The sequence below is a fragment of the Brassica oleracea genome, chromosome C6 (assembly GCF_000695525.1).
Source record: "Brassica oleracea var. oleracea cultivar TO1000 chromosome C6, BOL, whole genome shotgun sequence".
In the NCBI taxonomy this organism is placed as follows: Eukaryota; Viridiplantae; Streptophyta; class Magnoliopsida; order Brassicales; family Brassicaceae; genus Brassica; species Brassica oleracea.
Window position 1 is genome coordinate 975,338 of NC_027753.1, and position 22,689 is coordinate 998,026.

Genomic DNA, 22,689 nt, shown 5'->3' on the forward strand with positions numbered 1-22,689 from the left:
CTGACCACCAAATCAACAAGCCGGTTCACACCAATGAACTAGCTAAAGAACTCTCTCTCTCACTCAGAGAAGAAACGAAAATAAACTCAAAAACATAGATTGATTTTATTCATTAAAGAGTTTACATATTTATACTAGATGTGGTCAAAAAAAGACATAATTATTTGTGGGAATCACACATCTATGAAATGAGAAATTTGACTAGAAAATAATAAATGAGTCAAACTAGCTGAGTTTGAGGTGGACTGGTCAAGGAGACCCTTCGACTACTGTCCAGGTTCATTCTGGTCGTTCTGGTCCATGGTGGTAAGGATCAAGACGTGGGCTTGACGATCCGTACGGCCCAAATTCGCGAGAACTAAAGATCACCGGTTTTTTAAATTGCATAACTCTTTCATCTGAACCCCATTTGATCTGATTCTTGTTCGAGGAGTTCCGTAATGGAGTTGAGAACATTCTCCAAGTAATTTCATGCGTAGAAGCCTCGAGGTTTGGAAGATATGAGTCCAACAATGAACATATATCTTTACTACTTCCATGCTGTTTGGCTCCAATGGATTGATCCACGAACTGGGGCACATCAACTATGCTATAAGCTCGGAACCTTCTTCTCGCGCATCAGACAAACCACTCTTTAGTAAAATGTGCATAACCTTTGATCCAACTGTCGGATCGACCTCAAATCTATGGAATTGGAAAGCTAACTTAATTATTTATTTTATGACCAAATTTGGGCTAAATTCCTCGGTGGGAATTCTTCCATCCATTGGTAAACCTCTGACATATATGCATAGTTATGCACATCGAATGGCTCCAGAATCTCCAAAATTTTCCAAAACGTACCTAGACCTCAAGAGACTCTAAAACGACTCCAAACACATATAATAGACTCTAAATACGTCTTATACCATGGTCAAAAGTGGAAAGCCCATGGTATATCACATGTAATATATTATGCAAGGAGGATGCTAGATGAGACACAATGTCGATGTGCCACAACCGAGAAAAACTGTTAACAATTGTCTTTGCCTTTCAGAAATTTATATCCTATATGGTTGGCTTGAAGGTTGTGATACACACTGTTGGGCCCAATTCCCGACATGGATATTCGACCTAATTCTCGACATAGCCTAGTAACAGTGCAGGCCCATGCGCCGAGAGACCCCGATCTTGACCTCGTGTGTGGTCCAGATCTGATATCAAGCTCGAAGCGGAAAATTGAGGTCGAGGATCCGCATAAAACCAGAAGGACCAATGCAAGGGAATATTCCTGGGAATCAACAAACGACTCAGCAATAGAGATGCCCCAAAGATCTCAAAGTCCACAACTAATTAAAGAGAATATCACGCAAACACCAATGAGAGAAAACGACTATAGAAAAGAAGACGAGGAAGATGATCCAAACCTATTTAATATCACTCTGTCATCGCCCTCGACTTCACTTTTGGTTCATTGACTTTAATTGATCTTTCTCTGTATTTATTTTATCTTTGTAACCTTTAGTGTTTCAAACCTCGATATATAGAAGTCTATTTTTGTCAACTTGAATCTGATTACATTGTTGTGTTCTTAGGATATCGTCGCCAACATAGTTCTTCTTCCCTAATCTCTTACATACAATCACTACCAAAAACCTAGTGTGGGTTTTAGGATCCTAATTTGGTGTCGTATGTGGGAAAGAGAAACGAAATGCATCATCGCTAAGAATTCGATCTAAGGTTCCTAAGAACGATTATTGATCCAGTACTCGCCCCATCCGGTTGTGCCAAACCTCTAACCAATGACGTCGATCTTCCCCGAGAGAAAGGAGACACTGCCCACAGGGACCCAACAAAACAACCAGGCCACTTCTATCCGAAGAAGCCAACCACAGCGGACATCAGCACCCGCTGCCCCCCCCCCCCCNCCCCCAAGATCTACGATCCTATATTGATCGGCCTTGCGAACGTAATCACCACGACTGATATCCCTCTTTCCTTTAGCACAGACCTGGGATGAAATGGCCAAGCTACGAAGCATGCTCTCCACCCTCATCGATAAGTCCAAGAGTCAGGCGATAGCATATTGGACTATCGTTAACCAGCTAGAACAAGCCAAGAGGGAGCTCACTCCACGCCGAACTAAAGCTCATGAGCGATCAAGACATTGCTCACAACCGACGAATTGCACCTCCATGCCTCAATGGCAAAGCCAAGGAGAATTCGGAATCCATGGGTTCCCCATCTCTTGATTCGTATGTTTCGAGGTGGGGGAAATATCAGGTTGGCACCCCGACCCGGAAAAGTCCATCGAAACTATAACTTCAGCTGGTTGGAAGAAGTACAAACGGGGCATCAGTAGAATGAAAGCCCGCAGGTTTGCGTCCATAAAAACTCTGCCGAAAGTCAGCCTGGAAAACGACGTCGCGAGGTCCCTTCAAATTTTCAAACCTCCGACAATGGGATCCTCGTAGACCTGGCCGCATATCACGCCCATGTTGTCAATCTCGACGAGAATAGAGCACGGACCGAGGAAAATATCCCACACGACTTCGCTAACTAGAAACAACAAAGAACAGACCCCTGAAATTTTATGATGTTGTAGCTTTCCAAAATTACGTAGAAAGAAATAATGATGAGCCTACGAAGAATACATGTTATTATGCACAAGGCAACGAGATCGGCCCTATATATTGATCGAGTAACAGAGGAAACAATGAGAATCCATTTAACGAACAGAATAGCAAGCATAAGGCTACACGGCGTAGAGAAGATTAAGTTCCCAAAAACTCTGGGAACACCGACCTAAAGGCTCACGGCCGAGCCTTCCGACTGGCTATTTTCGGAGCCCACGTAAATGACTAAGAAAAAGAGGACGGTTACTGTCTTTTCTTTACCAAAAACCTGACCGGACTAGCTTTAGAGTGGTTTGCAAGACTTGAACAAAATTCTACCGATAACTTCACTCAACTTGTATCCACTTTCCTATAACAATATTCGCTTTTAGGGTTTTGGATTTTTATAGGTAATTATGATCGAAATTTAGGTTAGATCTTTCCATATTAAATATTTGAAATTTTTATAGGTAATTATGCCAATCCTTAATTTATGAATTCTAATCAGTTTCAAAAAAAAAAGATAGATTCTTAGAAGATAACTTCTTATAGGCTTCTAGTGAATGTGGTAGAGTCGGAGAGCGGATAGAGGAGTAATTAAGCAATGGCCATACTTAAGAAACTGGCTACCTAACGAAGAAGAGGACTGACTACTGAGTGATCCCCACCTGAAGAAATAGACAAATGGAATCATTAATGAAGATTCATCCTTCTTTCTCTTATAAATTTATAATGCATGTACTTTCCAAAAAAAAACTATCCTATTCGTATCTCGACAATCTTAACTGGCACCGTACTCAATATATGACATTCCGTACCTCTCTCATCAATCAATCAAGAGTTGAAATAAAAGCGTAGAAAAAAGAATCAACATTTAATGGGATACCGGCTAAGCCAGAGAGAAAGTAGGGTCGTGATTAAATTACTAAGGGCATCGTTAAAAGGGGTGCTTAAGTGAGTACTAAAGAGTGAACCCCACCATAAGAAAAAAAAACGGTGCCAAAAACGCCAAATCAAACACCGAGGCTTGCATTGTTTCATGGGCTATACGACACGTGGCGGTCCGCGATTAGTTCGTTTTTAATTTTTTTTTTTTTTAATCAGACAAAAAAAATAAAAAAGTAAAAAGTAAAAAAAATAAGCACCCCATTTGGGGTTTATGGTAGGCCTGGGACGGATCGGGTATCCGGGCAATTTTAAGATATCCGGATCCGGATCCTTATCCGGCGGATCCATAATTTTACTATCCTTATCCGGATCCGGGGTTCGCGGATATCCGGGTGTCGGATATCCTTCTAAAAATTATAATATCCGGCGGATATCCGGATCCGGATTTGGATCCATATACTATTATAAAAATGAAAATATATTAAATAAAATTAGTTTTTATATATAGATATTACTATTTTTGAAATAGTTATTAATAAAATTTACGGATCCGGATATCCGGACTAAAAAATCAAGATATCCGGATCCGGATTCGGCTTTGACGGATCCAACATTTTACTATCCGGATCCGGATTCGGCCTCTCCGGATATCCGGATTTTCGGATCGGATCCGGATCGGATCACGGATCGAATCCAGATCTCGGATAAAAGTTCCAGGCCTAGTTTATGGGTTAAAGATGCTCTAAGACTCTTGTTTTGTGTTCAAATATATATAAATGTGGAGAAAATCAAGTGGTAGAGATTTAAAGGAACGTACGGAGAAGTTTCATCAAGGATTAAAGAGTGTGTTGGATGGTGTAGAGGCAAATGCACGTGTGGATTGTGACATGACAGAATCAAATCCTCTCTTTTGATATCTCGAAGATTGAGAAATTTCCTAGAAGGGGAAAAAAAGGATTGGGTGGTGGTTGCTGAATGACTTTAACAGGAGATTAGCAACCGTGAACCTGTACACAAATTCTTAGAAATAGTAATTAGAATTTTTTTATTGTTATTTATTTTTTTTAAGCTGAAAAAAGGAAATGATCATTCGAGGTCCACAAACAGTGACGATATTGCATAAAAATGAAGCATGCTCTGTAAATTTCTGCAGTAAGTTGTAGCCTAAAAGCTAGTGCAACTGTACAACGTAATGTCGATAATCAAATAAGACTGGTTCATTTCTCCCATGTGGTAGCCTGGTAGGAGCTGAAATTAAAGTTTGGGTTACTGCCAACCATGGAGGTCTATAAATGAATCTTACAGTAAAAGGTTAAATCTCTTAACAAAAATTAAGCATTATCTGTAATATACCATGTACACTAATGTTATATATCTATATATATATATATATATGTTTTAACAAAATAGATTCTTAAAATGCCAATCAGTGTCAAATTTATTAATGTTTCAAATTTTGAAACTGATTGGCATTCATATTTATGGTCACAATATTGTAAAGCATTACTGGATTTTTATTAAGGGTATTTTGTCATTATTTGTTGGTCACAAAATATGTAAATATACTTTAATATATTTAAAAGTGCATATCAGCAGAATATTTCAGTTAATTTTAGTTTAACTTAAATGAATAACTGTTTTTATCTTTTTTAACTTTTAATGTTTATTTTTATGCAGTTATAAATCATGTTATTAGTATTAAAATATTGTCATAAATTATATTTTAATTTATATGATGAAACAATAAAATATTTTATAATATATACATATATATTTCAAATTCATAATTATATTAGTACAGTAAATAAAATATTTAAGAATTTAATAAACCAACTATTTTATGAAATGTAAAATAAAATATTAAAATATCAAATATTTATATTATGTAATTATACAACGGATATTTGAATCATAGAAATCGGTATAAATTGGATTTTAAGAAAATCGTTTCGGATAGTACCGAGTTGCAACCTAGGCGGGGGCCTAGGCGCCGCCTAGACCGATTTTTAGAACCCTGACGGATACTATTAACTTTAACGTTTTTACCGTTGCAGTTTTACTATTTATTCCAACAAATACAAATTTTGTATTAAAAATCATTTACATAAATTTAAACTTATATACACAATTTTAAATTTTATAAAATATATACAAAATTTTTAGGGGTTCTTTCAAAAATGACTCAAAATTTCAAGTTAAACACAAAAATAACCTATGCTTTTTTGAAACTTTGTTTAGTCCTATTCACCCTAGAAGTTCAAGTTATTCACGAAAATGCCATTACTTTTTTTTCTTTTTTTTTAAATAAGGCTTTTACCTTACCATCCTCATCTTCACCAAATATTCACAACTTTGCCATTGACATCAATACCTCAACCACCGTGAACTACCAAATTGAGAGTGTTAATGCCCTAAAGTTTCGATTTTTTATCATCCTTTCTCATTTCCTATCCACACAAACAAGATATCTTACAATATCTCTCAAAATTCATCAAAAAAACTGAAAATTTTGATTACAAATTATGTAAGGTTCATAAGCTCACAATTTTTGGTGATTAACGAGTAAATAGCTGTTGTAGTAAAGTTCTGGGTGATTGCAGAAACCACGCAAGTCATCTAACGAGTTCAAGGTATGAAATCGCGAACTACATTTTATTTTTCAGATCTGTTCGATGAAGAAGACTTCTTTAGAAGTCTTCTTCATCGAGAAGACTTCTTTATGAAGAAGAGTCTTCTGGTCAATGCGTAGGTTATTTTTGTAATTGACCTTTTGTGTGTTTTTAATAGAAGACTTCCCTAGAAGTCTTCTAACTTTCCTTTGTAAACAAAAAAAATTCGAAATTCCCAAAGAAGACTTCCCTAGAAGACTTCTTGGAAAAACATGTTACTTTTAAATTTGACCGAAGTTGGTCAGAAATTTGAATATTTTAGAAGACTTCTAAGGAAGTCTTCCTGGAGAAAACTTCTACAGAAGTCTTCTGAAAGTTTTCCCTAAGTCTTCCCAATGCATGAAGATGTCTGCATGGGTTACTTTTGCAATTGAAAAATAATAGTAAAACATTTAATATCAATGAGAAGACTTCTAAAGAAGTTTAATTCTAGGTTTTAGTTAAACATTTGCCCGCGAGAGAAGACTTCTAGAGAAGTCATCCGACGAAAGACTTCTAAAGAAGTCTTCTCTCGAAAAGTCAAATATAGTCAATTGTAAAAGTAACCCAGCAGACTTCTTGTGACATTGAGAAGACTTTTGGAAGACTTAGAGAAGACTTCTTTTGAAGTATTCTTCAAGTAGACTTCCCTAAAAGTCTTCTACAAAAAGTCAAAATTCTAACTAACTTCGGTCAAATTCAAAAGTAACATGTTTATCCGAGAAGACTTCTAAAGTCGTCTTCTCTAGGAATTTCGAACAAAATTTCAATATTCAACAAACAATTTTGTAAACTTTAAATATAATTCCACATTTTCAAAAGCGGATAAAATATAGTTTTAATGTAAAGGTTTTACCCAAAGAGAAATATGAGGTCGTCCATATGTGGACCAATATTGAAATTTATAAGATTTAAAGATTACAAACTAAATGATCAATGAGTATCTAATCTATTAATTTAGGGTCCTATTTTTATCTATCATTAACAAGTCATAATAGAACCAATTAAAAATTATTTAATATAACATATTTGATTATTTACATTAATAGTAAACCAATTATAAATTTGAATTTATTTTTTTTTAATTATAACAAAATCTGTTGAGAAATAATCTAACAAAATCTTACTTAAAAATTTAAATATTTTTATAAAATAATATATTAATTAATTTCGTAATTATTAATATAATATTGTTATAAATCAGTGTTAACTAAAATTTTATTATAACACAAGAAAATAAAAATTATATACTATTTTTTTATAAATTATATCATTATATTCTGAATTATAAAAAATAGAAGTCCTATATGAATTAAATATGTTGAAAGTATATAAAATAGGTAAATTGACATATTTTATTTTTTTAAGTTGTTTCATTTAAATAAATTAGCACTCATCCTTAAAATGGGTTAAAATTCGTAAACTATATAATAATTTTATACAAAAATAAATTTATTAACATAGGTTAAACTTTTGATATCTTCAACTATATATTATCTTTTTATTTATTTTGAAACTCTCAAAAATATATTGTGTAAAATGTTTATATACAAAATATAATAGTATATAATAACATTTAGTTCATATACTATTTAAAAATATGTTATTAGAAAACTATGAAATTGTAGTAATTCATTTAAAATATTAATGACAAATCAAATTTTAATTATTTTTTTTTCTAAGTTATAAAAAAATTTGTTGAAATATTATCAAAAATTCAAATATTTTTTTTTAAAATAATGTATTAATATAGTAACAAAAAAAATTCAAAATTCATGTAAATCTTCCAAACTCAAAAATAGTAGTGTAATTTTACAAAATTTTCTTGGCAAAATATAAAATTTTGAAAATAAATATTCAAACTCAAAATAATAATATTTCAAATTGTACAAAATATAAAATCATAGATAATAAAGAATAACTTTTTGAAATACACCACGAAAAAAGAAACTATATATGTTGTAAAAATTAAAACAACCTAATATTTTGAAATCTTAATTAAAAATAAAAAGAAAAATTAATATCATAACATCCAATAAATACACTATATAAATAAAATTAACTAAAATAATATGATAGATGCTACTATGTATAAAATTTACTAAAATAGTATTGCTATATTATTTATATAAAACAGTTTTTTTACTTATAAATCCCGTAAAATAATAAAATAATACATGTTAAAGTATATTTTTAAAACACAACATGTAAATATAAATTATCTTAAACATATATATTTTTAATAATATAATAAATATATTTTAAAAATGTACTATAGAAAAATGTATAAATTAAAGAAAAAATATATTTCAAAAGATGTTATCTATTTGATTATTTCATATTGTTATTTTATCGTACCTAACTCGAAAATATATTAGTAAGTAATAAAAAAATTAATAACAAAGTAAAATGTACTCCCTCTATTTTAAATTGTAGGTAGTTTTAGCAACAAAAAAAATTGTTTCACAATATAAGTAGTCTACATATTTCAGTGTATCTTTTCAATTATTGGATATTGTGTGACCATTGAAATAATGTTAGATTTTTTATAATTGGTTGAATTTATTGATGAAATGATACTTTTTTAAAATAACCATCTTCTTAATATTAGTACTTTTAAGTAAAACTACTTATATCTTAAAACAAAGAGAGTATTAAACAAATCATTATATATTAATAATGCCGAATAAAAAATATAAAAAATAATATTACAGAGCTACACAATATATAATACTAAAATAGAAATTATATATTTAAAACATTTATAATAATATCAAATACATTTATAAAATATAAAATATATGCACAGACATGCGGGTTAAAGTCTAGTTTTTAATAACTTTAGAGACTATGTGATTTAGACATATAACCACTTCAATTTTGGGACCGATACATTTACTTTATATATTTATATCTAGAATCTCAATACTATTAAAACAGAAATAAATTTTGTCTACTTGTAAATAGTTTAGGTTGGACCAGTACATTAAAGTAACTTCCTTTTATTTCTACATTTACCTAACTTAATTATTATTAAATATATACTATAACATAAAATTAAGGAACTAAATAACTAATCTATTGTTTTTTGACATCAACTAATCTATTGTTTTAAAAAATAATGAATTCAATTTATATTAACACTAAATTTAAGTACCTAATCAATTATATTTTAATTATTAATATAAAAATAATTCTATATGCAAGTAATTTGTATATATACAAATATACTTTAATCCAAATGCAAGAAAAAATTATTCAAAACTCGCACTGAATGCATAATAATATAATTCTTATAGATAGAATATTAAAATTATATATATATATATATATATATTCATAAAATAATATTAATAGTTAGCTACTATATTACGTACCGTTTGTGATATGGGTTGGGTATTTTGAATTACAGTTCTAATTTATATCACATCCTAGGTCTCATTTTGATAAATTTGTAAGTACGGATTGAGTTCCGATATAACACATCGAATTTTGTTCTAATTTGTATCATAACCTAAAACCCATAAAGTAATCATACATCGTTTGGATACGGGTCTTATTGGTTCGGGTTTGGGTATATCCGAAGTTAAATCTAAAATGTAATAGCAATATATAAGAAATATTTAAAAAAAATTGGATTATCCGTTCCAGTTCGGCTAATAACACTATGGGTTCGGATATGTTTTGTACCACTCTACAAGATTTATTCTGGTATTTCTTACATTTCGGACTTCATACAATTTTTTTTTTTTGGATTAGGGTTAGGTTTGGACTTTGGATTACGGATTTTCACCAAAAAATTATTCCGCGCTTTGAAAGTACGGATCAAAATCTAGTCCACATTTAAAAATTAAGCTTATGGACACCAGGCTGATGAATACAATGCTATTTTCATGTTATTTTAATAATTTATTCTTTTAACGTTGTAAATAAAGATAATGCTATATACCGCTTATTAAAATATAATTTAAAAACATCAATAATATATCAGACCAATGAGGCATGGTGGTATAGTTATCGAAGGAACTTGGTTGAAAGACCATGCTTTGAGTATTTTCGTTGTGATATTAGTTTCGGTAGACAAGTGTGGATGCTTTAAGTTATAAAGGTCGACTTTTCATAGGCTTTTAGGTTTGGTGTTGGGTTTTTGCCTATGGCTATTCTGGTTAACCAACCAAAGCAATCTAGCGTAGCCAGTTAAGTGTTTAATGATTATGATTATTCTGCAAAAAATCTGATTCTATTATTAAACCAGTCTAGTATTTTGTTATTCTAGCATTCATCTCACATACAAGTCTAGTTTTTTGCTTGTGTGAGCAAAGTCTAACTTTAACTCAGATAATCTACCAACTAACTCTATTTTTTTTTTTTAATGTGGTGCCGTTGTAGTCAACACAAAAACAACTAGGTATATATGTTTTGATTGACAACAGTGTTTATCGGAAAATAGCAGAAAAATAACTAAGATATGGAAAATTCTGCATAATTAAAATTGTGAAATGATTTTTATATGATTGGATAAATTTTACAGATAGCAGAATATAAACTAGTTAAAATAACATTTTAAAATATTTTATATACTATTTAATATATTATAAAAACAACAATGGAAAACAAACTGCCATATGTAGTGAGAAAAATACAGTAAATGTAATATTTTCATTAAAACATACTTTATAAAATAAACACAAACACTGACGTTTACATAACTACTAACAATTTTGTGTACTTTTATAGCAATTTAATTTTTGTTGGTTGTCCTGTTACGGTCTGCATCCATATACCAGTTCTATTAAGAAGTTTCTTCAACTCAGACATCGTTCATATACCTCTGACGGAAAACCTACGGGCGGATAGCTTAGCACGCAGTGCTAGGAAACAACTGTGTTTCGTCGTTCACATGGATGTGGAGTTACCGATTTGGTTTACAGAGTCAATATGAGTCTGTGAATATCTTGTTGTCAAAAAAAAATACTCCATCCGTTTCATAATATAAGTAGTTTTTGCTAAAAGCACGAAAATTAAGAAGTATTTTATAATAAATAGGTTAAATATAATTTAACCAATAAAAAATAAGTCTATTTAATTTGATTGGTCACACTGTATTCAATAAATGTAAAAGGTACCTAAAAATACGAAAACTATTTACATTTTGAAACAAAAACATTTCTCTAAAACTACTTACAATATGAAACGGATGGAGTATATATACTCCCTCCGTTTCATTTTAATTTTCGTTTTAGAGTTGGGCACACAGATTAAGAAAATAATTAATTTTACATATTTCCAAAATAAAATCATCATTACCAACACACCTAACCACATTTTAACAAATAGGAAAATAGATTGGAATATAAAATCAATAAATTTTGCATTGAAATTATAAAACGACACTTATTTTGAAACAAAAATTTTACTCTAAAACGACAAGGAAATTGAAACAGAGAATAGCTTTTTAAAAAAAAATCTACTAACAAATACTGCATTAAGTTTTTTTTTAAAGAGGAGTACTATTTAAAGTACATACAAAATGGAAGTATAAATGCAAACATAAACAAACAATTGAAGTTATGCTTACTTTGCCTGCACTTTCCTCCACATTTTCCAACGAACAAATCAGTTGATTCGTTACTTGGTATCTGGAAAAAACTCACCTGTTTATTATAAAAACAAAACGAGAGGAGCCTGGCAGACCGTGAACACGAATAGCTTAGTTTAATGTTTTTAATTACTCGATACGTGTCTTAAATTCTAGTGCCGGCTAATTTTATTTTAACTGCACACTGGTTTTGGAGAAAAAGAGTGCGTATTATTCTAAGGTTTGATGATTTACTATACAGTTTATTGTAAATTCTAGTACTCCGTTGAATTGTTTAGCTTACAGCACTGCAGTTTGACAAAGGAATCTGACTAATCAACTATAATTAATTTAGTAAAAGATATTTTTAATAGAGAGAATTTACGTGTGGGAGAAGGGGACACAAGGAAGTAGTTCACGCGGTTTTAAAAGCCCATTAAAGACAGAGATGCACCAGCTGTTTTCTCCTCTTGATAATAAACATGACTTCAGCTACTTTGACGTTCAAGATTCTTAATTTTGTTTATAAAATTATACTCCCTCTGTTTTTTAAAGATGAATGTTCTAGGATTTTCACACTTATTAAGAAACCATATTACTCCCTCTGTTTTTTAAAGATGAATGTTCTAGGATTTTCACACTTATTAAGAAACCATATTACTCCCTCTGTTTTTTAAAGATGAATGTTCTAGGATTTTCACACTTATTAAGAAACCATATTACTCCCTCTGTTTTTTAAAGATGAATGTTCTAGGATTTTCACACTTATTAAGAAACCATATTACTCCCTCTGTTTTTTAAAGATGAATGTTCTAGGATTTTCACACTTATTAAGAAACCATATTACTCCCTCTGTTTTTTAAAGATGAATGTTCTAGGATTTTCACACTTATTAAGAAACCATATTACTCCCTCTGTTTTTTAAAGATGAATGTTCTAGGATTTTCACACTTATTAAGAAACCATATTACTCCCTCTGTTTTTTAAAGATGAATGTTCTAGGATTTTCACACTTATTAAGAAACCATATTAAAACTTAGTTATTAATGCATAGTTTTTTGTAACTTTATATTTCTTATATTTTTAAACCAATAGGATTAAAAGAAATGTAATTAATATTTTTGAAACACACAATTTTTCATTATTAGTTAACAAAATATGCTTTGAAAACATGAAAAATACATCTTTTGGAAACAAAATATTTCTCTAGAACATCCATCTTTAAAAAAACAGAGGGAGTAAAACTTAGTTATTAATGCATAGTTTTTTGTAACTTTATATTTCTTATATTTTTAAACCAATAGGATTAAAAGAAATGTAATTAATATTTTTGAAACACACAATTTTTCATTATTAGTTAACAAAATATGCTTTGAAAACATGAAAAATACATCTTTTGGAAACAAAATATTTCTCTAGAACATCCATCTTTAAAAAAACAGAGGGAGTAAAACTTAGTTATTAATGCATAGTTTTTTGTAACTTTATATTTCTTATATTTTTAAACCAATAGGATTAAAAGAAATGTAATTAATATTTTTGAAACACACAATTTTTCATTATTAGTTAACAAAATATGCTTTGAAAACATGAAAAATACATCTTTTGGAAACAAAATATTTCTCTAGAACATCCATCTTTAAAAAACAGAGGGAGTACTTATTATCATGTGATTTTTTAGCATCTCATTTATCGAAATAATTAGGTTTATAACTTTGTATTTTGTTTGTACTTGGAAAATCACATGCTCTTAGCTCCTAGAAGTTGCCTCTCAAAATAGAATCCAATGTATCTAGCTCCTATTATGTTTTGCAAAATTATCTGTCGTTTCTTGAAATAGATAATTAGTTTTTGTTATATTGAGTGTTGATTTTATGTAATTTTGTTTCACAGTGTTCGCAAATTTGACATAGTAGTCAGACTGAGAAGTAGTAACTCAATTAGTGGTAAACAATAGCGTGACTAGAGAATTTTAATGGTCAATCAATGTGTTCAAAAAAAAAAAATGGTCAGTCAATAAAATATGCATTACTGAAAAATGAGATTCTCTTAATAGTGATATGTGATTGGGTGTTGCATATGGGATTCTGATTTAGGTTAAATCGCTCTATTAAATAAATTGTAAAACACCTGTCTATCACTATTATTTAAAGAAAAAGTACTCATTTCTATGTGTGTGCAGTTTGCCCCATTCTACTTTCTTTGACTATGTTCATAGTATATTTTATTATTCTCTTACTACTTTTGTTCTTCATATATCATCTATAAATAGAGACGAACTATTCTTCTCTCCCAACTTCCTCCACAATTTACAATACCCTTTAAGTTAGTAACTTACTATCAATGGTGAAAGCTATTCAAAATACGACAAAGCGAATGTCTTCTCCATCATCATCTTCATCTTCATTATCAACATCATCATCCATAAGCAAGAGTAACCTGGCCAAGAAGTACAAAGGAGTGAGAATGAGAAGTTGGGGTTCATGGGTTTCAGAGATCAGAGCTCCCAATCAAAAGACAAGGATCTGGCTCGGTTCTTACTCAACCGCTGAAGCCGCTGCTCGAGCCTACGATGCTGCGCTTCTCTGTCTCAAAGGATCTTCGGCTAGTAATCTCAACTTCCCAGAGATCTCATCTTCTCTCTACAATACCAACAATGGTGACAACAAAAACAATATTAACATGTCTCCTAAGTACATACAGAGAGTGGCTGCTGCTGCAGCTAACGCAGATCCTTCTTCCTCATCTGTGTCTACTTCATCTCCGTTGCTTTCTTCATCTCCATCTGAAGATCTCTATGATGTCGTCTCCATGTCTCAGTATGACCAACAAGTAGTCTCCTTGTCTGAATCATCATGGTACAACTGCTTTGATGGTGATGATCAGTTCATGTTGCCGTATTTGACAACACCACTTGCTGATGATTTCTTTGAGGAAGGGGATATCAGATTATGGAATTTTTGTTGATTCTGCTTTAACTATATGATCATGATTCATACCTTATTTTTCTACAGTCATCAAAAACAAAAGATTATTTGTTTCAATATATATCAGTCATGATACATTGTGTTATATCATTTTTTTTTCTTTATCGATTCTCACTCCTGAATATGTGCTTTACAATATATGTTGTAGAGAAAATATATGTGGAGATCATTGTACCAAAATCAAAGTTAGTTTTAAAAGTATATAGCAGTGATTAAGTAGAATTAACTGAGTTTGAAAGAATTCATTTCAAGGCATAAGTAACAGATTCTGAAGTATTTCACAAGATTTGATGAAGCTATTGATGCATTTTTCTAACTTTTATTTTTTAGTTTTTAAGAAATACAAATATATTTGGTAGAAACCAGTTCCTCTAAATTCTATGAACCTTTTGAATTATAATTGAACCTAAACGAGTGTAGATTCGAGTATGAGCTCACACTAACATAGATAAAGTCTTGGGGCGCAACGTCCTCGTTGTGTTCTGTGAGATAATTTCTTTAAATTCCATGAACTTTTATTCATTATACATAAAAAAAACAAGTCGAATAATTTTTTTAGCTAATAAACATAATAAAACACAAACCATTTATGTACCATATAAATAAAGTATATTTCAAAAGAAAATCTAACGAAAAACTTGACTATATATTCAACTATTTCTATATCACTATGTAACGATAGCACTATATTTGGATACAAAAAAATAAAAGAAAAAATTATTAACATGACTTATTTTGAATAAACTTGGGAAGAAAAATTTCTAATAAGTGATTCGTTGCATGCTATATGAAGGAAAATAATATACTTTCGTTCATCAAGATGATGATATACTTTTAAATTTATAATGAAATTACATTTTCAATTCTATCATATTATAATGATCAGTAATATAGACGTGTATATATATATATATATCTGATAAATAAAGGAAATAAAAAATATCTTTAAATGTCAGCTTTTTTTTTTGTTAAAGTGTTTTCATAAATTGGTTCTTTAAATGTCAGCTTAAACACACATAATTGGTTCTTTACATTTTATAGTGGAATTTTCATTAAATTATTTTCAAATACAGTTATCACAGAACCCACCAAACTGAATTACACATATTTAATAGAATTAGAAAAATTTTAAACTGAATAACACTAAGAATGATTACAAATACTTAACTAAATAACACTAGAATTTAATGGAAACTCATTTTCCTTCCAATTGAGTCCAACTTCTAGATTCAATACCTCTATCTTAGTTTAGTTTTGAAGTAGGAGCTTACAATCATGTTAATAGGTTAACAACAATAAAGCATAATAGTGTTGCTGATTAAATATTGTAAAACTTTTTTTTTATTAAACCATTCCATTAAACTTAAACAACAGAGTTATCGGAACTGCATGACAACAGAAACAGAGAGTTTTTGGCAAGTTCATCTGCTTGCACATTACAACTACGAGGCATAAAATGATAGGATATAGAGTTAAGGGATCGGCTCAACACACAAATGTCATGGAGGATCCCTTTGATGGCAGTCACAGATTTGTTTCCTGTGAGCAATTGGATTAAACATCTAGAGTCTGATGAACAGACAATGTCTTTTAGTCCAGCCAAAATGGCCTTTGAGAGTCCTTCCTTTAAAGCCAGAGCTTCTGCAGCTAGTGCTGAAGCCACATATCTTTTTGCTGAGCTTCCATGAAGGAGGATGTTTCCTGATGAGCTTTTAATCACCCATCCCAAACCACCAGCACAACTAGAACTGTTCCAAGCCGCATCTGAGAAGAGATGAGAGGCAGTTACCGTAGTGCGGGAATGGTTGGTCGGAGAGATAGAGTCGGGAATGGTTGGTCGGATAGAGTCTTTCGGTGAAGCAGTAGGTTTTTCGGCTTTTGAGTAGCTGATTGCCCCTCCTTTGCATTCTTTATAGCCTTTAGCACCATGTCTGCTTCCGAGAAAGACTTGTGTTCAAACAGTAATTGATTCCTACTAGTCCACAAGACCCAAAATATCCAAGGATACAAGGATTAGATAGTCCAAGGGGAGGGAGGTTTACCATTCTGGTACACACCTTGAGCAAATCCTCCATCGAATGACATGAGCTTCTCGACGGGACGCAAGATGCTGGGAGAAGATCCCACACTTTGGCCACTGCAGGACAGGAGAACATAACATGGAACACTGTTTCATCATCGCCGCAACGTTTGCATTTTCCATCAACTTGCATTCCACGCTTTATCAAAGCCTCCCCAACTGCAAGTGCATTATTTTTCAGCTTCTAAAGAAAGTGTTTTAACTTAGGAGAACACTTCACGTTCCAAATGCACTGCTTCCAATTAAAGGAGTCATGTATGTTCCCACTGTTTAGTTTAGCCAAAGCATAACCAGTTTTTGTTGAGTATTCATCCGATTTCTCCAAGAGCCAGATACGTTCATCCTTTAGATTATTTGTACTCAGGGTCAGCTTCTGGATGGTAGAGACGTATTGAAGGAGGTGGAACTTTATCTTCTTCGTGTCCCATTCTGAACGGTTTGGGAGAAGGAGATCTTTAACCATCATGTTTTGCGCGAGTTCCGTTGGGGGCGCAAAAGGACCAGATTGGTGGTCAGTGGAAAGCCAGTTTTGGCGCCATATAGGGATTCATTCTCCGTTTCCGAAAAACCACACCATACCCCTGCTGATTATGTCTCTGCCCGCCAATATCCCACGCCACCCATGAGATGCAGCATTTGGAGCTGAGCATGTGAGAATGTCTTGATGCTGACAGTACTTATTTAACAAAGTTTGTCCCAACAGAGAGTTGGGGTTCCTTAACAGCTTCCAAGTGTGCTTAGAAAGCAGTGCATCATTGAAAACCTCTATTTCTCGGAACCTGAGACCACCAGCCCCTTTAGGAAAGGTTAGCTTGTCCCATGATATCCAGTACATCTTCCTCAACTCTGGTTTTATGTCCCACCAAAACCTAGTTAAGACACTTTGGATTTGCTTGCAGAGGGATTTGGGTAGCTTAAAGCAAGACATAGCATATGTCGGCATTGATGCCAACACAGCTTTCAAAAGCACCATCTTCCCTGCCCCCGATAGGTATCTAACAGTCCATCCATGCACTCGTTGTCTAATGCGGTCCACAATCGAGGCAAAAATGTCTCTCTTTTTTCTCCCGAAGTGTTCCGGCAAGCCAAGGTACTTGCCAATACCTCCTTCATTCAAAATGTTTAGGTCCTCCTTTACCCAGATTTTACACTCATGACTGGTCTTGGAGGAGAAAGTTATTGCAGATTTTTACTGGTTTATACACTGACCAGACGCTGCCTCATATGGAGTAAAGCAACTGGCTACGTTTGACTTTCCAAAAAACATTGTGACGTCTGCGAACAACAAATGATTTATTGGTGGGCAGTGTCGTCCAACCTTCACCCCGGGTAGAGTACCTCTTAACATCGCTTGGTTACATAGACCCGACGGTGCAAAGGATAAAGAGGTAAGGGGATAACGGGTCGCCTTGTCGGAGACCTCTAGAGGGAACTACCTTTCCTTGTGGCCCACCATTGATAAGGAAGGAGTAAGAGACTGAGGATACATACTCTATTATCCATGCTGTCCACTTCTCATGAAAGTCTAGCCGGTTAAGGTCTTCCCGCAAGAAGTTCCATTCGATTCTATCGTAGGCTTTCCTCATGTCAGTTTTGACCGCCATAAACACATGTTTCCTAGCACCAGACTTCCTCAGATAATGAAGAATCTCATGAGTGATCAGCACGTTGTCGGAGATTGCCCTTCCCGGGACAAAGGCTGACTGAGAAGGTTATATCAGTGTCTGGAGCAGAGGCTGGAGCCTTTTGGACAGGATCTTGGCAATAATCTTGTAGTGTGTATTACACAAAGCGATGGGTCTGTAATCAGAAACCTTTTTAGCCCCTGTCACCTTCGGGATCAGTCTAACATGGGTCTCGTTTTGTCTCGGGTGTAGGAAGTTAGTCTCAAAGAAGCTCTTGATGTCTCGGTAGATATCGTCTCCGATGACATCCCAAAAGGTTTGATAAAACCATGCCGAGAAGTTGTCTAGCCCCGGTGCTTTATCGAAGTGAATGGAGAACACGGCCTTCTGGACCTCCAGTTTATCCGGAAGAGCTATTAGGAGCTCGTTCATTTCCAGCGTTACTTTGGGTGCTAGAGCTTCATTAACAACCGCTGAAGCATCTGTGTTCCCCATCATGAACAGATGTTGATAGAACAGAGAAAAGGAGTTGACAATCTGGTTTTCCTCATAGAAAGCATTCACGGATTCATCCTCAATGATAGAGAATTTGTTCCAGGAAAAAAAATTGAATTTTTATCCCCACCATTAAGCCATTGTATCCAACCATTGTATCCAACTTCTCTGTCTCCAAAACGCTTCTTCTTCAGCGTACGCTTTCTCGAGAATAAGTTGTAGCTCTTCAATTCTGCCAGGCACTGGCGATGGGTCGGACAGAGCTTCTTCTAAGAGGATTTGATGTGAACTAATTAGTTCTTTGCTCGTGGCCGACTAAGTTTTTGCCCATTCCACTAAACTTCGCCCAACATTGCAAATCTTTGTAATAACAGAATCAGTGGCCGAGGAGTTCCAGGACGTCTCCACCAGACTACGGATCTCCGGCTTTTCACTGAGACGTCTATCATACCTAAAGAGACCCTTCTTCTCTTTTAGGTGTTGATCGAATTAAGTTAGTAGTGGGCGATGATCCAAACCTTCAAAACGTAAATATTCACTCCTCGCTGCAGGGAAGAGTTCCATCCAGTCAAGATTTGCCATGGCTCGATCGAGGCGCGACTGAATGAAGTGTGTGTATCTTGTGCCTCTCCAAGAGAGGGAGTTACCAGAAAATTGTAGATCCCACATCCCGTTCATAGAGACGAAATTACGAAAAGCAAGGAAAGAGCCTTCCCATCTCGGTGGTCAACCAACTTTCTCAGAATTATCTAGGAGATCATTGAAATCTCCCATGAGCATCCAAGGAGATGTTCGGCCAGTTCCTATATCTGACATAACTTCCCAAAAACGAGGGTGATCTTCTCTATTAGGTGCTCCATAGATGTACGACACATAAAACGATTTATTATTGAACTCAATCTTTGTGTCGATTACATTTGCAGAGGAAAATAAGACTTCAAGATGGACATTGTCCTTCCACGAGAGAGCCAGGCCGCCGCTGAGCCCTACCGGTGGGACCGTAAAGAGGTTCTTATAGTCAGTGCCCTTGTACATCTTGAAAATTTCCTCATCTTGCCATTTCGTTTCCATTAGGAACATGATATCCGGAGAGTTTTTAGAGCGAAACTCTCTTAGACGACGAACTGTCAGTTTGCTCCCGATACCCTGACAGTTTCAACTCATAGAGACTAAGGAAGAGGTTTTAGAGCGAACCGAAAATCCGTTCCTTTCTTCTTAGTCGCTGGGATTATGATTGCTCGAGGTTGGGCTCCCCTCTCTGCTCATGTTGTCTTATTGTTCTGACCTGATCCCGGGGCTCACTTTCCTCTTGGTGAGTTCTGTGTTTTAGTGACTCTGCGCCTCTTTAAGCTCACCCCCAAGGCATGGGCTCCTTACAATACGTTTCCTTGATGGACAGGGGGGGTAAAGCCTTTCCTTTTCTGTCTTGTAAGCCGAGAGAGATAGTAGATTTGAGTCTTTTATCACTTGTCAGAACAGCTACATTATCCTCAATCTCGTCAGAGATAGCTAGAGGCCCGAGTCTCAGCGAGACATGGAGTCTATCTTCACTAACTGATCTGATTGGTGATCTGTCTTGGGTACCATTGTACTCCGGCACAGCTCCTTGTACTGGGTTCTTCGACGACGATGGGATATTGTTGGCTCCTGACTGAAGAATGGGCAAGTTCTCTTCCAAATAATGGATATCGACCTCCTGGAGTCTACCCGATTCAACATTTTCCATTCCATCTTGTAGGAAAGGAACCCTATGTTTTGGGAGGGAGAGCATGTCTAGTGTCGATCTTCTCTCTTGCGACAGGGGATTGCTATCTCCTGATCTTTGTCTTCCGCTAGTGGTACCCAATATCAGGCTAGAGCCCCCTTCTCTTTGAGGTCTAGAAGATGGAGTATGAGACACTTGGGAGCGGCTAGCTTTTGATGAGGATTCTATATGTGAACCAGCAGCTACAGGCCTCCACTCAGTTTGCGGCGTCTGAGTCTTTATTCTGGATTGAGATTCCTTTTGAGAAGAAGCAGAGCTGTCTTTATGGAAGGATAATCTCGCTCTAGCTGGGAGGCGACTGCCAGCCACATTAGTTTCCACCCAGGTTGAGTGCTCCTTGTACGTAGGATATCTCCTGACCCCATAGTTGTAGCGAAACTCTTTATCCTGCTTCCAGTCAAATTCCCGGGAAGATTGGTGCTGCCATTGATTTGAGTTGTAGCTTCTTTGGTTCATAGGGATATCAGGCTCTTCTCTTATCAACTTCCTCGCAGCTGTTCTTCTTCTATCAGCTTCGAGCCTGTCCAGATTACGAGATTGAGATATACCCATTCTTGTTGAGGAGTCTCTGGAGTTTGTTTGGGCCTGCTGTGAAGGACACACATCTCTTTCATGAGACAGAGAGTGGCAAATGAAGCAATGTTTTTCCAGATTTTCGTATTCCAGCTCCACTTGCTTAATTTCCCCCGCTAGACTTATGTCTAGAAACATTTCCAGGGGATTCAAGCCATTAACAAGTACTCTGATTCTTCCTCTGTCTACATCGAAATCCTCCACTGGTCCCAGTTCTTCTCCAATTGCTTCAATAGCCGCATCAGACCAATAGTGTAAAGGGATTCCATGTATCGTTATCCAGAAGGGTATGAGTGCCGGAAAGAAGTCAGAGACTATTGGTTCCCATCTCTGGAGAATCATCATTCATCTCTTTAAGTGATATGACGCGCCTAAGAGGATAGCTTGAAGGTCCTGTTCAGTTTCAAACTTAAACTGAAACAGGTGTGGCCCCAAGGCCCTTCCAGTGATAGATCCCGCCATACGCCAATGCTGAAGGAAGAACTCTACTAGGGCTCTGGTTTTTTGGACTGAGGGGTTTGTGACTCTCCCTATGAGGGTGAGTTTGTGCTCTTCTATCCGAGCAGAAGTGTCGACAGAAGGGATTTTAACTGGGAGTCGTCTAGCCTGTCTCACTGAGTCAGCTACCCACTTGCCTTTGTCCATTCTTGAGTTTCGGTAAGCCATAAATGACTGAGCATAAAACTTATCAACATTAAATTAATGAGGACCTAACTGCAGTAAGCAGTAAATTCCCAACACGGGGTAAAACCTTAGTGACAAGGTAAACGGGACTGTACTTAGACAGTAGAAAGACCAAAGGAAGCTTGAGACAGAGACAACATTAAAGATTCTAGCAGACATGCCATTATCTATTTGTCTGCTCCTAGAGCATTCTCCCAACAGATCTGCAGTAAATGATTCATTGAACCACCATTATGAGACCGTAGAGGAGAAACTCCAGCTTCAGGGAGCTTGATCGTACACGGAAATTACTTCACCGGAAAGTTGGTGCGGTGGTGAGTTAAGATAGCACGGCGGGGAAGTTGGTAGTTGCGGTGGAGAATTTGAAAATGCAAGGAAAGTCAACTCGGAACAGTACACCTCGAACCTTGTGTCTGAGAAAAAAGTCTTATCTCTTTTTTGTCACTTTTTCAAATTACCAGTTTAAATATTGTAAAACTTAAAACGTAATGTTAACCTATTACTTCAGATTTTATATTATTAACATAATGTACTAATGGTGGAAATTTTGGCGTTAAATGGAAGGTGGCAGACCACCTCAAATTTTATTTTACTGGTTGTTCTATTTCAGTTTAATTGTCAAGACCACTTCGAACTTGAGTAATATGATAGACCGTTGAAAAAAAAAATAGAAGGTGGAAGAAAAATATCAAATAGATTTTTTTTCTTCTTATAATGCATTAATCAATCACAACAAAACATCGACATCATCAATCAAATAATACTATTTATT

The 22,689-nt window shown here is 34.4% G+C and overlaps 3 protein-coding genes across 3 annotated transcripts; 1 reads left to right on the forward strand and 2 right to left on the reverse strand.

The window, feature by feature from the left end:
* The first annotated feature begins 13,906 nt into the window (after window positions 1-13,906).
* LOC106299014 (ethylene-responsive transcription factor ERF014) lies at window positions 13,907-14,780 on the forward strand. Its single transcript, XM_013735141.1, has one exon. The coding sequence runs from the start codon at window positions 14,052-14,054 to the stop codon at window positions 14,673-14,675; it is 624 nt and encodes a 207-aa protein (XP_013590595.1). The 5' UTR covers window positions 13,907-14,051; the 3' UTR covers window positions 14,676-14,780.
* Window positions 14,781-16,058: 1,278 nt separating this feature from the next.
* LOC106297148 lies at window positions 16,059-17,241 on the reverse strand. Its single transcript, XM_013733432.1, has 3 exons — window positions 16,979-17,241; window positions 16,738-16,832; window positions 16,059-16,642 (listed from the first exon to the last, which is right to left on the reverse strand). The coding sequence occupies exons 1-3, from the start codon at window positions 17,239-17,241 to the stop codon at window positions 16,059-16,061; spliced, it is 942 nt and encodes a 313-aa protein (XP_013588886.1).
* Window positions 17,242-17,322: 81 nt separating this feature from the next.
* On the reverse strand, window positions 17,323-17,748 carry LOC106297149 (uncharacterized mitochondrial protein AtMg00310-like). Its single transcript, XM_013733433.1, has one exon. It carries the CDS (start codon window positions 17,746-17,748, stop codon window positions 17,323-17,325), a length of 426 nt encoding a protein of 141 aa, XP_013588887.1.
* Between the last annotated feature and the right edge of the window lie 4,941 nt (window positions 17,749-22,689).